Source organism: Mustela putorius, unplaced genomic scaffold (genome assembly GCF_011764305.1).
Source record: "Mustela putorius furo isolate JIRA1106 unplaced genomic scaffold, ASM1176430v1.1 tig00000129_pilon_pilon_pilon, whole genome shotgun sequence".
Lineage (NCBI taxonomy): Eukaryota > Metazoa > Chordata > Mammalia > Carnivora > Mustelidae > Mustela > Mustela putorius.
Window position 1 is genome coordinate 9,683,202 of NW_025421290.1, and position 17,138 is coordinate 9,700,339.

Here is a 17,138-nt window from a genome sequence, read left to right on the forward strand (position 1 = left end):
AGAAAGAGTAGAAGATCTACTCTCTCTCTCTCTCTCTATCTATATATCTATATATATCTCTCTCTAAAAGAATTAAAATGGAAATAACTCCTGATGACTAATGGTAGGACAGACATTATCTTCCCATATTATCATTATCTTCCCAAATGTATGTTTCTAAAGAAAGAAATCTTGTCTTGTTTTTTCTTACATCACTTTGAGATACCTAGCATAATTCAAGCTACAATTAGATATCTAAATATTCAAGCAATGTCATAACAAATTTGATACATAAATTATATAGGGAAATAAATCTTCAGAATGTAGTATTAAAACATGTTACATTTTTTAAAGTTTATAAACACATTTTTTCCCATTTTGAGAAAAATGAGTAACAAATGAATTTCATAGTAAATAAAAGAGTAACATATAAATCTGAAACCAACTTTGTACACAAACTGAAAAGCGAGTAATACCATTTTATAAAACAAATCTAGACTATAAAGCAATTTTTCAAATTAAGTTGGAAAACTTACCGAATCAAGAAGATGGCATTCAGTAGTAAGACTTTTAATATCAAATACTGAAAAAAAACAACAAAAACCCCAACTTTTAACTTTTTAAATATCCTCGCAGTCAGGTGTTGTTAAGAAATAGACAAAAATGATGAAAAGCTCCATATATTAAGTGCTAAGATAAAAATCTAGGTCATTTTATGCTACAGCATTCTTTTATAATTTTTTTAAAGAGTTTAAAAATTTATTTATTTTTGCAAGAAAGAGAGAGAGCGTGCGCAAGCAGGGGTGGGGGTAGGAGAAACAGGCTCTCGCTGAGCAGAGAGCCTGACATGGACCTTGATCTCAGGACCCCGGGATCATGACCTGAGCCAAAGGCAGACACTTAACCAACTGAGCCATCCATGCGGCCATGCTATAGCATTTAAAAAAAATGTACTTAAGGGGCGCCTGGGTGGCTCAGTGGGTTAAAGCCTCTGCCTTCGGCTCAGGTCATGGTCCCAGGACCCTGGGACCCCTACCACATCAGGTGGTCTGCTCGGCGGGGAGCCTGCTTCCTCCTCTCTCTCTGCCTACTTGTGATCTCTATCAGTCAAATAAATAAATAAAATCTTTTAAAAAAATGTATTTAAATTTTTTATTAAAATTCTCATTCTTTTTTTTTTTTTTTTAAAGATTTTATTTATTTATTTGACAGAGAGAGATTACAGGTAGGTAGAGAGGCTGGCAGAGAGAGAGAGAGAGAGAGAGAGAGAGAAGCAGGCTCCCCGCCGAGCAGAGAGCCCGATGTGGGACTCGATCCCAGGACCCCGAGATCATGACCTGAGCCGAAGGCAGCGGCTTAAACCACTGAGCCACCCAGGCGCCCTAAAATTCTCATTCTTAAATTCAGTATAAAAAGAGTCTTCTAGGGGTGCCTGGGTGGCTCAGTGGGTTAAATCCTCTGCCTTCAGCTCAGGTCATGATCCCAGGGTCCTGGGATCGAGCCCCACGTCAGGCTCTCTGCTCAGCAGGGAGTCTGCTTCCTTTCCTCTCTCTCTGCCTGCCTCTCTGCCTACCTGTGATCTCTGTCAAATAAATACATAAAATCTTTAAAAAAAAAAAAAAGAGTCTTTTATAAACAAATCCCATGCTTATAATATTAAAGGTATCACTGAGCATCCAGGTTAGTGAATATATAGAAATCTGGGGAGAATGATGCATTTGGAACGCATGGAAGCTCTGTCCCCTTTCCCCATGCTTTGCCCTATGCATCTCTTTCACATGGTTATTCCTGATTTACATCCTTTTATAATGAACAGGTAATATACTAAGGTTGAAAGAAAAAAAGAAAAGGCACCCAAGAATATAGCTGGAGTACATTAAATGTCTGGCCAAAGTTACATTTATTTTGCCTTAGGCCCCAGCCAGAACAGCACCACTGAGGAGCAGATGAAAACAGTAGGAGAAACTATCACACATTATACTATAACGAAAGTCTAAGAGACATTTCCTATTGCAGAACAATCACAACAAAGTAGAAAGGAAAAGGCATTATGAAAGAAAAATAGGGCATTTTAAAGAAAGTTTTGAGGATGTGTGTTGACAAGGAGGTAAACTAAAAAAATAAACTTTGGGGAATTTCTGAGTCTTCACAATGAAGAATCCAGATTGGTCTAATGTAAAACGCTCCTTATTCCCAACATGGATTATTAGCCGTTGTTTTTAATAAGTATACTTCCAAAGGTCTGATGTGTACAGCGGGACACTACGATATGTGCCGATTCTTATAAAGTGTTTCTTGTCAATGCCCAATTTTTCAACCTTTACTATTAGAAACTGGTTGCCAGGAGTAGTCACAATAATCTATGTATTAGTCCAAGTTCATTTATTTAACAAAGCCTCATCTAAATATATTTAAAAGAGCTTACCTGACTGAGAAATTTTAGTCTTCTCTTCCTGTAAGATGTCATTTTGTGATGGTATATTTTTTTCAGGGCTGCTCATCAAAACATCCTGTGCTGTGACTGAAGAATGTAGCTCCATCCCTTCTACACCATCTGGAATTTCTTCCTTTTCATTAGTATTAATATCATCTGCCACTTCACTAGCAAGTAGAGGCAAATTCATTCTTTCACTGGGTAAACAATCCGTCTCAAAGTTTATCTTGTTTGCAGCCTGGAAGTAAAAAAGATTTCTGCTATTAAAAATAAAAACAGTAGAACAACATTCTGAACACAGGCTAAAGAACACTGTAACTCCTACTATCTTGCTTCTTGAACAATTAATTCAAAGAATATTATGGCAATGGTATAATTGAAGGAAGCTTCTCAGCAAGTATCTACAATTTTCCAGTTTTGTGACTGGCAAACATTTTTTCGGGAAAGGCAAGATGCAAAATATTTTAGGCTTTGTGAACCACAGAATCTCTGCCACAACTACTCAGATCTACCATTGTATTGCAAAAGCAGCCAGATACAATACATAAGTATGGCTGTTATAATAAAACCTTATTTAAAAAAAAAAATCTTGATGTGAGTTAACACAAAATGGGACTATGCTTTCAAACAAGACAAAGGCCTTTAAAACAAGAAGTATCATTTGAATGACTGGTTTAGATTTCTGACGGAAATTCTGGGGGTTGCTTATGGAGTTACTATATATAATGACATAAATTGTGATCTATATACTGGAGTGGGACTTACATAATTTACTTCAATTAAATCTTGTAATCCAGAATGCTGAGCTTCTTCTGTGCTATTCCTAAAAAAGAAAAAAAAAGCAGATAATCAGATAATTAAACATACTGCTATCTTTTTTACTTGTGTTTTAATATTATCCTTCATGGGTCAAAGATGGAGCCTGGTCCAAGATCAGACCTGGTCCAAAGAAGTTAGTTTGGGACTACAGCTATAGTGGGATGGCCACACAGACTGGGTGCACTCCTCCCCAGAAAGCTCACAGCCTGTTACCATGCTGCTGAGTCCACCGGCAGTCTTGCGAATCTCACCAAATCCAGAGATACATACATACTAGGGAAAGGTTAGAATAAACCCAACTCCTGGGGATCAAAGCAACAAGTCAGTTATTGTATACTACATTTACTTGTTAGTTATAGCTTAATTCTAGTTCTAATCTCGAAGTCTATAACTTGTATTTCATTAAAAATACTTGGGGTATTATGCTGAGCCAAATAAGTCAATCAGAGAAAGACAATTATCATACAATCTCCCTGATATGAGGAATTTGAGAGGCAGAGTGGGGGTTTGGGGTAGGGAAGGAAAAAAGAAACAAGACGGGATTGGGAGGGAGACAAACCATGAAAGCCTTAATCTCACAAAATAAATTGAGGGTTGCTGGGGGGAAGGAGGTATGGAGATGGTGGTTCCATTATGGTCATTGGGGAGGGTATGTGCTATGGTGAGTGTTGTGAAATGTGTAAGCCTGACCATTCACAGACCTGTACCCCTGGGACAAATAATACATTACATATTAATAAAAATAATTAAAAAAAAAAAACCTGTCTCAACCTCTTGCAAGTCATTTTTTTTTTAATATGTTATTTTTCTAGTTTTCAACTCCACTTTGCCTTCACTGCACAAAGTTGTTTGTATGTAAGATGATCTTTCAGGATTACTTTTGGGAATCAAGTAAGAAAAATTTAAAGAATACTTGTAATACCTTTTTTTAAAAAAAAGATTTTATTTATTTATTTGACAGCAAGAGAGGGAATACAAGCAGGGGGAGTGGGAGAGGGAGAAGCAGGCTTCCCACTGAGTAGGGAGCCAGATGTGGGGCTCGATCCCAGGACCTGGGATCATAACCTGAGCTAAAGGTAGACGCTTAACTGACTGAGCCACCTGATGCCCCTGTAAAATCTTTTAAATACAATTATGGGTCTTCTTAGCTCAAGATAATAAACTAGAGGATATATATATAAAGTAAAGCAACTTGCATTTAAGAAATGACAATAAATTGGTATTTTATAATCTACAGATTTCTAGAACACCTAAAATATTTAGTCCCAACAAAATCTAAATATAACTTGGTTCATACTAAAAAATTTGAAATTTTAAAATTTGTTCCATAAAATATTTAAGAGCAGAAACTTTCATTTGTTTCCTCTATTTCAATTCATAAGGTGTTCTTTTATTTTCTTTTTTAAAGATTTTATTTATTTACCTGACAGAGATCACAAGCAGGCAGAGAAGCAGGCATAGAGAGAAAGGAGGAAGCAGGCTCCCGGCCAAGCAGAGAGCCCAATGCGGGGCTCGATTCCAGAACCCCAGGATCATGACCTGAGCCGAAGGCAGAGGCCTTAACCCACTGAGCCACCCAGGCACCCCGACAACCTTCTTTGCTATAATGACTGAGTATGCAATGCTATCCCATCTCCAGATTAATAATAAAACCAACAGGGGCACCTGGGTGGCTCTAATAGTAGGCACCTGCCTACTTGTAATCTCTATCTGTCAAATAAATAAATAAAATCTTAAAAAAAGTAATAAGGCATCTTTAATAATAATAATAACAATAATAATAATAATAAAACCAGTAGTTCTCTCTTGGTTCCAGACTACAATTTTATTTTCTCCTTACCTTAAGTTATCTTTTTCCTCACAGATTTCTGGTACATTTATGGTCCTTGAACAAGGACTATATAGATCATTGTGATGTATTTGTGCAGAGGCCATACTCTGCAGCAAAAAGAATAGAGGCAGCCTCCAGTTTGACTAATTATAAGCTGTATTTGGGTAAGTTACTAACTTTTCATGTCTTCTCACTTGAAAAATGGGGATCTAGTATCTCACAGGGTTGGTTCCCCTCCCCCCGCAACAGGGCTTCTCTGCAGATGAAATGAGATAATACATGTCAATAACCTAGAAGCATGTCTAACATATAATTATTTGGTACACATGAGCTCTCCCTTATTTATGCAAGATAGCAAACTCAAGGCACTTTTGGTAGAGGCTGGTACAAAATAGCCTATCTCTCAAGGACCCTGCAGGGAAGTCCTGGCACTGGTGTTTCATAAATGATGAACCTGAAGCTAAGGGAGTTAATTAAACTCCCAAAGTTTCACAGCTCATATGCCATAGAACTGGTTTTGAGCTCAGAGCTGCCAAGCACCAGAGCTGTACTGTGTTTAGCACCAAACAACACTGTATTGCTTCTTTTCTTCTTAGTTCTGCAGAATTTACTTTGCATGCTTAAATATAACCAATAATCGATCTAAAATTGTAAACCTTAGTTCCCTCACTTAGACAATAGAAGCATTTCTTACACGTTACAGAGTCATTGTGAAATCTAATTAAAAACATAGATCTTGCATATTTTACCAGGCTAACAATCTGAATTGATTTTTAATGTCAGCATCTGTTATACTTCTTTTTAAAAGACTTATTTTCTTATTTTTAGAGAGAGAGTACGCGCACGCGCACATATGTCTGTGTGGGGGGGGGGGATGGGTAGAGAGAATCCTCAAGCAGTCTCCCTACTGAGCACAGCGCTCAATCCCACCACCCCAGGGATCATGACCCAGACCTAAACCAAGAGCTGGGCACTTAGCCAACTGAGCCACCCAGGCACCCCAGCATCTGTTATACTCTTAATGATAACACAACACATGAAAGAAATACCTGTTTTTAGGAATAGTTGAAAGCAAAGTCTCCTTATCGACATGCTCACTTTTGGTACCTTGAGGATCAGGATTCTGTGGTGACATCGTTTGTCTTCGATGATCCATCTCAGCCCTGCACCCAGTCGCACTTTTACTGACAGACTTAGGTGTCCTATGTCTTTGAGAAAGACGTTCAGAAGAGATAGAAAGTCCTAGAAGATGAGAGAAATCATCTCAATATCAAAAAGTTCTTTCAGTCATTTTTCATTATACCAAACAAGACAGTGCAAGTTCTTCCTGTTACCCTACCAACTAGCCTCTTCCATAATGTTTTTTAAAGACGAATGCCTGGGACTTTCAGTTAAAGATAGTATTCAATACACACATTAGATTCTGTTTCCTCTTGACATCCCACTACTATAAGCATTAACAGAGATCATCTTAAAAGGCAGAATGTTACAAGGACAAAGAATGCCTCCCCTTTTATTTCTCAGGAGCTTTTTTTTTTTTAAAAAAGATTTTATTTATTTATTTATTTATTTGAGAGAGAGAGAGAGAGAGAGAGAGAGAGCGAGAGCGCTCACTAGTAGGGGTGGGCGGGGCAGAGGGAGAAGCAGACTCCCGCCTGACCAGACAAACCCACATGGGGCTCAATCCCAGGACCCTGAGATTATGACCTGAGCTGAAGACAGACACTTAACCAACTTAACTACAAAGGAGATCTTACCCAGTTTTTAAAATCTGAAACACAATTTCAAGGACAAAGGGAACTAAAAAAAGAAACAATAACCAGAAAATTTTGGAAGTTGTAATGTTAGATGAGTGAGTGGGATATTATTTAGTAGACCCAAGAAAATAAATTCTAAGCTACCAGTCACAGTCAGGAAAGAGGAGAAATGACCCAATTTATACCATGGCATCCCTCAAAAGAATTGGTGGTCTCAAGTACGTCTGGAAACAGAGATGAGAAGGGAGCTAAAAACAGAAGATTGGTTCAAAGTTAGTTTAAAGAAAGAACAAATGGAGCCCTTTCCTCATTCTGCACAGGTAGGCAACTGTCATAATGCCCCCACACTCTCACCACCCAAACCAGAAGACTAGAAAGGTTTACTTCCTGAAAAAGTGAAAGAAAAAGTCTCTGGCTTAGGGGATACCAGGTAAGGTTAGGAGATTGGTACTATATGGAAAAAAGGGGATCACAAACAAACAGTTCAGACGCTTAGTTTTTTTCCCTCCCACCTTGGCTCCTGAAAGATGGCTGGCCGGAATAATACCCTCTAGGCAACAGACAGGAAGAATCTTTTCTGGGGAGCCAACTAGCCCATGAAAAAAGAATTAAATATAGTGATGTACAGATTCCTAGCACAATGGCCCAGGTAAATCACCCCACAGTAAAGCCCCGATTACCTACGTGCTACTGGACAGAGACCTATTCTTAACCATAAGCAGCCAATGAATGATCACCAGACTCCCAAGGAAATCCTCCAGTACAAGAGATGGAAACAAAAACCAAGCAAATGAAAGTTTCTTGGAACAAATACTGACTGTACAGGGGAAAGAAAACAGAAAAGCTATCGTTAACATCCTCAGAAAGGTAAGACAGTGCACTTAACAAAGAAGTACAGAATGTTATAAAATGGGACATTCCAAGAATGAGAAAGAGGTCTTGGGAATTTAAACTATGAGAGCAAAACCAAAAACCAAAAACAACCATGAGAGCCAACATGAAAGCTGAGGAAATAAGGAAGTAAAAAACAAGTACAGGAAAAATTATAAAAATAGTCTATTTGCCAGAAAAAAGATAAAATAGATGTTTCTAAAAAGAAAGATCAGAGAGGACCAAGGAGAGTAAATTCAAGGAACAATTCACACACACACACACACACAAGAACACACAAAAGAAAACAAAAAATACACTGCACAATTCGAGGGGAAAAAAATCCACATAGTCGAACAACTCAAGACTCCAACAAAACCCTAAGAACTAAAAGTGGTTGGGATGGCTCAGTCAGTTAAGTGTCTGCCTTCAGCTCAGGTCATGATCCCAACATCCTGGGCCTGAGCCCCACATCCAGCTCCCTGATCAGCAGGATGCCTGCTTCTTCCTCTGTCTGCCCCTCCCTGCAGCTTGTGCTCTCACACTCTCTCTCTCTCTCTGACAAATAAAATAAAATCTTAAAAAAAAAAAAAAAAAGAGAGAGAGAGAAAGAAAGAAAAAGAAAACAAAAGAGAACTAAAAGTGGCTGGCTCTAGGGAGTGACAAATGGGGTGAGGGGCCTTCCACAAGCCTCATACAAACCATGTGCTCTGTAATGAGAACTCAGTTTTAACAAGATATATTTGGGCCATAAACTTTAATCTCCCCAGTCATAAATGCCAAGTTGGGTACATGAAAGAACAGTGATGAGTTCCTTGGGAAGTTAGTGGCAAGGAGCCGTGTTACTAGCAGGAAGCAATTCCTGGGTTTGTTGGAGGTGCAGCTGCTTAGAGTAAAGAATCCAAATGAAACTACACCAGGTGTGATAGCTAAACTGACAGGAAGGTTATATATAATATACTTGAGGTGATAAATTTCCATTTTAATATAAATATTAGATAGCAGCTCAAATTTACGTTCAGAAAATTTCCCCATGGACACAGTTAAATAATAGGGAAAAAAATATCCCTTCAGCTGATTGGTATCTGAAGAGGGCTTGGCCCCTTTCTCCTTGAAAACAAACATCTAGCACTTAAAGCACTGATAGAAGTGTCCACCGAAACTTATGGAAGAGATCACTTCAGCTCTGACCTCTTATCACGTGGCTTTTAAATAATTTCCATCTACATATATAAATTCAACCTAATAAAGACAGCCTATGAAAAATAACTACTAAAAATTCATAAAGAAAAATCATAAGGTCAGTTAGAAAATCATAAGAATGGTTTTCTGAAGTATTAAAAACTGGTTTCACGGGGCGCCTGGGTGGCTCAGTGGGTTAAAGCCTCTGCTTTCGGCTCAGGTCATGATCCCAGGGTCCTGGGATCGAGCCCCACATCGGGCTCTCTGCTCAGCAGGGAGCCTGCTTCCTTCTCTCTCTCCCTGCCTCTCTGCCTACTTGTGATCTCTGTCTGTCAAATAAATAAATAAAAATCTTTAAAAAAAAAAAAAAAACTGGTTTCACTCTGGAAAACAGCATGGAGGTTCATCAAAAAGTTGAAAATAGAGTTACCTTATGACCCAGCAATTGCACTACTGGGTATTTACCCTAAAGATACAAACGTAGTGATTTGAAGGGGCATGTGCACCTGAATGTTTATGGCAGCAATGTCCACAATAGCCAAACTATGGAAAGAGCCTAGATGTCCATCAACAGATGAATGGATAAAGAAGACGTGGTATATATACACAATGGAATACTATGCAGCCATCAAAAAAAATGAAATCTTGCCATTTGCGATGACGTGGATGGAACTAGAGGGTATTATGCTTAGGAAAATAAGTCAATCAGAGAAAGACAAAGACAACTATCATATGATCTTCCTGATATGAGGATGTGGAGATACAACATGGGGGTTTGATGGGTAGGAAAATAAATGAAACAAGATGGGATCGGGAGGGAGACAAACCATAAGAGACTCTTAATGTCACAAAACAAACTGAGGGTTGCCAGGGGGCGGAGGGTAGGGAGAGGGTGGTGGGGTTATGGACATTGGGGAGGGTATGTGCTATGGTGAGTGCTGTGAAGTGTGTAAACCTGGCGATTCACAGACCTGTACCCCTGGGGCTAATAATACATTATATGCTTATAAAAAAATTAAAAAAAAAAAAAAAGCTGGTTTCACTGGAATATTTTTAAAATAGGAAATTAGTACATTCACTGTTTCATAAAATCTGAGAAAACTAAACCGAACTTCCATTTTCCATAAGTTTCATTTTAAAGCACAGCTAAAGAAGGGTGAGGGTTTGATGCCTGAGATGCTTGTGCTTAATTTCTAAACCAGCTGATTAACCTGAAGAAAATCATACTTCCATCATGTCCCTTACCTCTTGGGATCCTGTGACCTACACAGGACCATGGGGTTAAGCGGTAATAACAGATGTGAAATTGCTTAGAAAATATAAGAGCCATTTTAGAAGACACAGCATATTTCATCTAATCATATACATCCAAACGCACCTTGCATATGTAAGTGAGTATGTAGTCTACTTTCCAGACTCAAAGAGACTCGGTTGGCTTCATATGAAAACTATTTTCGGCCTCTTACCTAAGCTCCCAAGTATTTCTCTCAATGAGTCTTAGCAGAAAAACGAACCTGAGAAGGATTTAACAGGACTTTCGATTCTGAAAAATCCAGCATCAAACACTATTTTATCAACTTCCTTTGGCATTACAGAGGACGCTGCCTCCACAGGTTCTTCCTGCTTCATCCTCTCTCTCATCGCATTTTTTATGGCAGCGAGGCGATTTCTAGCTGCAATTCTTCCGCCATCGTCCTGTTTGGGCTTACTTGCTACCCCTGAGACAACTTTCTTCTGCAAAGAGAAATTATGTATTAAAGCTACTCATTATCATCTTAGAAGAAAAACAATTAAAACATACATAAAATATTAAACACAGTCATCATATGCTAAGCAGTTTCCTTGTATGTGCTAACAATGCCAGAGGCCAAAGGCAAAGGACAAGCCACTGCCCTCGAGGAGTTCACAGCTTAAGGAAGGGCTAGATATAGATACTAAGAATAATAAATGTCAAGATATGGACAAAATCAGACAGCTATAAGACAAAACAAGGCTATAACCTAAGTCATCAAGAAAGACTGACAGAAGTAGCCTGTGCTGGAATCACGGTTAGCCAGGCTACCAGATGGAATGAGGAAAGGTCTGAGCACAGAGAACAGCATGGCTGCAAAGCCAGAAGTGAAAGAAAATGCAGAGGAGGTAAAGTGGAAGGAGGTAAGCAACAGGTAGATTATAAAATCCCTTGCAGGTAACCATTTTAAGGAGCTACATTTATACAGAGGACATAGGAATAGAGCTTATTGATGATTTTTAATCAGTAGAGTAATATCATCAGCTTTGTGATTCAGAAAGGCCATTCTGTCCATGGCCCAGAGAAGGGACTGGAAGGTTACCAGCCAGTTAGGAAGACTACTGTACTGATAATAAGAAAAGATGACAGTAGTTAGGTTAAGGAGGAAAATGGAAAAACATGAATGGCTTCAAGAGATATCTAAGGGGGCAAACTGAGAGGACTTGGCAATCTATTGGATATGTGTGTGTGGTAGAGATGATGAACCAGAGAAAGGACTAAAGAAGATAGCCGGGTTTCTACCTTGGACATCTAGTGAAATGCCAATACTATTCTCTGAGACAGAGAAACAGTGATGTGTGTCCAGATGATTTTAGTTTGGAACATAACTTAAAATCTTAAGGTACATGGAGTCAGGATATATAGAGCTAGAGCTTAACATTAAGTGTGGTTTGAAATACAGATTTGGGATTCATCACAGAATGGGTAAGACTGTACAGAGAGAATGTGGAAGAAAAAAAATAGAGTTGAGGTAGAAATACGGATATCACAAACATGTAAGGGTAAAAGGAAAACCAAACTGCAAACATGACTGAAGAATGGGCACAAAGGCAGGAGGAGAATCAGAATATAATCTCAAGAAAGAGGGAATCAACCACATTTAATCCTGCAAGGGGGTTGGATTTTAAAATTAAGTATCTAATAATTCAGTGACTAGAGAATCAATACTCTTGGTGATAACTGTTCTAGAGGCAGAGAGAGAGGTGAAGCTGAATTGCAGTGAGTTGGAGAGAGAAGTGAGAACCAACATAGTAGCAACAGAGTACAGACAGCTTTTTCTAGAAGACTGTCTGTGATAAGGAGTTGGGAACATCACAAGATGTTTTTTTCTTTAATGGAAATAAAGATAAATTCTAATCCAACTAATTCAGACTCTTAAACATATCTAAAAACTGATGGAAAAGGAGAAAACAAGGCTAAATGATGGGATGAGAGACCAGTGAAGAAGAGGTCAGAGGGAAGGGTATCAAAGTAGAGGTAATAGTTTTAGTTTATTTGTCCCATAATCTTAACAGCAGCCTGTAGAATAAAGTAAGAGGAGACAGAGACACCTGGTGATGAGGGACAGAATTACAAGGCTCTGACTGAATGTCCTGCTGACACAGCCATTATGTGGAGCACTGATGACATTGATGTTTCCAGGACCAGGTACTCAATAAGAAATACCCACAGTGGCTTCAAAATATTCCAGCTTTCTTCCCCATTTCACAGATCTGAAATCCATTCATTTAATTTAGTCACTTGTCATGAGACTTCATTAGTAAAATGACACTGTAATAGGTTCTTTTAATATTCTACCACCTTAAACTCCTACGGTAGGATTTAAAACAGATCTTATTTGGATTACATAATAATAACCAATTTAGAAACCTGATTCTAAACCAAAGGTCTTCTAAAATATAAAGAAAAACTGGCAACATGCAAAGTGGTTTGAGAAGCATCATCTGCCCAAGAACATTTGAGTTCAAAACATTATTAGAAACAAAGAGACAGGAATGGAAATGTATCATGTTAACAAAGCAAATGTTACAGAAAATAAGAAAATTTACAAGATAAAGCATAGGGAAGAAGATAGATATTCTAAAGAGCCATTTGTTCCTCTCTGCTATTTAAGAATTCTTTCATTTTGAAATAGATCACTCAAAAGACTACATAAAAGAGAGGTGGCATAGCCTACTGACTAAGAAACACAGATTCTGGAACGAGAAAGTCTGGCCCTGAAACCCAGCTCCACTTTTTGCAAGTAATTTCTGGTTGTCAGGTTCCTCAACTGTAAAATGGGGAGCAGAACCCCATGGGGAGCACAACAGGATTGTTGTGATGATTAAATGAGTTTATACAAGTGAAATATGTGGAACAGTACTTGGCGCAGACCACACATTATAGGAATTATGTAGTGCTACTATTAGAATTACAACAAAATGGAGAGGCACAGATTGCAGTAAAAAACAAACATGCAGATACCCACTGTTTAGTAACTTAGAAGCCCTTTAGGAGTCCCAATTCAATTACAGCCCCTCCCTCCCTCCAGAAATGACACTAAATTTAGTGTTGACCATTTCCTTATTCTTTCTTCAAAGGCAATCAGGACGTTGTAATTAATACATGGAACTTTATTTGAAAAAGATAAAAAATCTGAAGCTAAATGTTTTTAAGGCTTAAAAATAAAAATTTGTTAAAGTAGAAAAGTCTGTATGAGAAATTTGGATATAAAACCACAAACTTACCCGAACAACTTTTTTGCTTATATTATTATTGTTCTGCCATCCAGATTCCTCAAGTTTGGTCAAATTGTTGAATTTTTGGTTTACATCTTCTATCTGTTAATAAATAAAGTACAAGTTTATCAGATTAAAGCTAACCACTGAAGCTTCAAAAAAAATTAAGAATGGTGACTTGGACTGGTGGCATATAATTTAAACTAAGTCATTCTTAATTTAGTATTCAAATCAAGAATTTTTTTTTTAGGATTTTATTTATTCAATAGAGAGAGAGAACACAAGCAGGGGGAGTGGCAGACAGAGGAAGAAGCAGGCTCCCCAATGAGCAAGGAGCCCGATGTGAGACTGATGCGAGACTTGATCCCAGGACTCTAGGATCATGACATGAGTCACTTAACCGACTGAGCCACTCAGGCGTCTCCCTAAAAAAGAATTCTTATGGTAAATTGCTGTCATTTTTTGTTTTACAAGCTTCTAATATCTACATAAAATATGAAGAACCCTCCTAATTTATTTTTGACCATTAAAATGCAGGAGATATTTATATGTTTTTATGTTTTGTTTCCTAAATTATACAATGTGAACACAGAACACATTATGTCTTCTTCTTCTTCTTCTTTTTTTTAAGATTTTATTTATTTATCAGAGAGAGAGGGGGAGAGAGCGAGCACAGGCAGACAGAATGGCAGGCAGAGGCAGAGGGAGAAGCAGGCTCCCCGCTGAGCAAGGAGCCCGATGTGGGACTCGATCCCAGGACGCTGGGATCATGACCTGAGCCGAAGGCAGCTGCTTAACCAACTGAGCCACCCAGGCGTCCCTGTCTTCTTCTTTTTTTAAATTTTTAAACACAATGTTTTCTGCAAATACTTTTTCTCAGTCTATGGTTTGCCTTCTCATTCTCTTGACACAATGTCATTTTAAAAGATTCAAGTAATATATCCACTAGCAGAATGAGAACGTATGAGACCCTTATCCTCCTGGTACGATCCTCATCTCTTCTAGTTATCTGAAGGGGTGCTTTCTGTGTGCCACTTTAGGGAAGGTTAGAACAAGCCTTCCCACATTCCAGTCAGGGCTTACATTAACCTCCACTGCGTCTAAAACACATAGCTCCGAGAGAGGTCACTGTGCAGACATAAACAAGATTTGGGGCACCTGGGTGGCTCGGTGGGTTGAAGCCTCTGCCTTCAGCTTGGGTCATGATCCCAGGGTCCTGGGACTGAGCCCCACATCGGGTTCTCTGCTCAGCAAGGAGCCTGCTTCCGCTTTCTCTGCCTGCCTCTCTGCCTACTTGTGATCTCAGTCTGTCAAATAAATAAATAAAATCTTTTTAAAAAAATAAATAAATAAACAAGATGGGGGGCCAAAGATGGCTTCAGTGATGTCAGTGTATGATCCTTATCCATCTGGTATTTCCAATTTCCTCCAAAGAGGTCACAACTGTCAACAGGTAGCAAACATGCCCACATTCCCCTACTACGCATATATACACATATGTATTCTCAGTTTCTCTCCTGAAAAAATGTAAGTTCCAAAAAGACTCAGGATTACACTTATGATCAACTGATGTTCAACGAATGTGTCAATATAATTCAATGAGAAAACGATAGTTTTTTCAACGACAGTGCCGGGGAAATTGAATATCCACAGAAAAGAGATGAATTTAGATTCTTACCTGTATCATACACAAAAATGAACTCAAATGAATTAGATACCAAACTGTGGAACTAAAACTACAATACTTTTAGAAGAAAACATAGGATAATCTGTTAGCTGACATTAGGCAGAAAGAGTTCTCAGACATCTAGAGCCATCCAACTTAATTTGAAAAAACAAATTTTATATAAAGGGTCAGGAATCAAAATAGCCTTGGATTTCTCAACAGCAACACTGAAACACTGAAAGCTGAGAGAAAATGCCCTCAACACTCTGAGGTAAAATAACTTCCAACCCAGAGTTGTGTACCCAGCCAATCACATGTGAGGGTGAAAAGGCAGTTTTTAGACACCCAATGTCTCAAATTTTACCCTCATGTTCCTTTTCTTAGGAAACCAAGTGAGAACATATCACCAAAAATGAGGGAGTAAGCGAAGAAGCAGAAGGTGGGACTGATCTCCAGATGGGGGCTATGGGAATGGGGGGCTGAGGTGAGTTGAGGTGGGCAGTTAGGAAGATGTAGTTGAGGTTGGAGCAGGAGGACATAGGTCTCTGTGAGATTGGGCTCTGGGAAGCTGAACTAAATATAATACCTGATTTCTTTGCTTTTTAAATTGTGTTGAGGAGGTTTATACAGACTTTAGAGGTGAACTGATGATAGACACAGAAAGACTAAACAAATGAAAAGCAAAAATGATTCAGTAGAGAAAAAAGGAAGAAAACATAATAATGTCCATTGCTGTATAGCCCAGATGTGAATAGTGTTTAGGAAGTCAGGATGATGTGTTGGTTTATGTCCAGTTTTTATATATTTACCAGTTTTCATAATAATGAGCTGGTTTGGGGCACCTCGGTGGCTCAGTGGGTTAAAGCCTCTGCCTTCAGCTCGGGTCATGATCGAGTCCCGCATTGGGCTCTCTGCTAAGCGGGGAGACTGCTTCCCTTCCTCTCACTCTGCCTGCCTCTCTGCCTACTTGTGATCTCTCTCTGTCATATGAATAAAAAAAATTAATAAAATAAATAATGAGCTGGTTCACTACCATCCTTTAAAAGCAGCCAATTAGGCGCGCCTGGGTGGCTCAGAGGGTTAAAGCCTCTGCCTTCGGCTAGGTCATGACCCCAGGGTCCTGGGATTGAGCCCCACATCGCATCTGGCTCTCTGCTCAGCAGGGAGCCTGCTTCTTCCTCTCTCTCTGCCTACTTGCGATCTCTGTCTGTCAAATAAATAAATAAATAATCTTAAAAAAAAAAAAAAGCAGCCAATTATTTTGTGTTTTTCAGTGTTGTATTAATTGATATATTTGAAGATTTTTTATGTCTTCATATTGTTTATGTTTATCATCTACTGATCATTTCCCAGCTTCGGCTTTTGGGAGCCTCTTCAAGTTAGCTCTGGGAGAACTCTTTTGAGATTTAATCTAATATTATAAAACTTAGCAGATATAAATGCACAATTCAGTGATTTTCAGTAAATTGGCAGAGTTGTGCAACCATTGCCACAATCCAAATGTAGAATATTTTTAGCATTAAAGATCTTCTTTCCTATGTGCTTGCTAGTCAATCCCCATTCCCATACCCAGCCCCAGGCAAGTAACTCTCTGTGGATTTGTCTTCTCTGGACAGTTGATATTAAATAGAATAATACAATATATAGTCTTTCGTATGTGGCTTCTTTCACTTAGCATTATGTTTTTGAGGTTTTTCCATGTTATAACATGTATCTGTACTTTGTTGCTTTTCATTGCTGAGGAGCATTTCACTGTATAAATACATCACTCTCTAGTCATCAGTTGAGGGACAATTGGATTGTCTCTACTTTGGTGAAGATGAATAATCTTCTGTGAATATTCACGCAGAAATCTTAGGGTGGACATTTGTTTTCATTTCTCATGGGGTAAATATCTAGATATTGCTGGGACATATAGTAAATTTACATTCAACTTTTTAAGAAACTGCCAAGCTATTTTCCAAAGTGATGGTAACATTTTACTTTCCCATCAACAGCATATGAGTTTTCCTAAGATTCCGCATCCTCAGACATTAACTTCATTTTCCAACTTTCTATAGAATCTTATATTTCTGCTCTCATAGTTTTTAA

The 17,138-nt window shown here is 38.5% G+C and overlaps 1 protein-coding gene across 3 annotated transcripts in view; it reads right to left on the bottom strand.

Moving 5' to 3' along the window:
• The window catches only part of DLGAP5 (DLG associated protein 5), a 39,043-nt gene that overhangs the window by 1,913 nt on the left and 19,992 nt on the right, over positions 1-17,138 (bottom strand). For all 3 annotated transcript variants that reach the window (XM_045069737.1, XM_004738825.3, XM_004738826.3), the window contains exons 13-18: positions 13,391-13,483; positions 10,387-10,606; positions 6,113-6,305; positions 3,179-3,236; positions 2,405-2,651; positions 516-562 (exon numbers count right to left, since the gene is read on the bottom strand). In XM_045069737.1, coding sequence (XP_044925672.1) covers positions 516-562; positions 2,405-2,651; positions 3,179-3,236; positions 6,113-6,305; positions 10,387-10,606; positions 13,391-13,483 — 858 coding nt within the window. The remainder of the gene's footprint in view (positions 1-515; positions 563-2,404; positions 2,652-3,178; positions 3,237-6,112; positions 6,306-10,386; positions 10,607-13,390; positions 13,484-17,138) is intronic.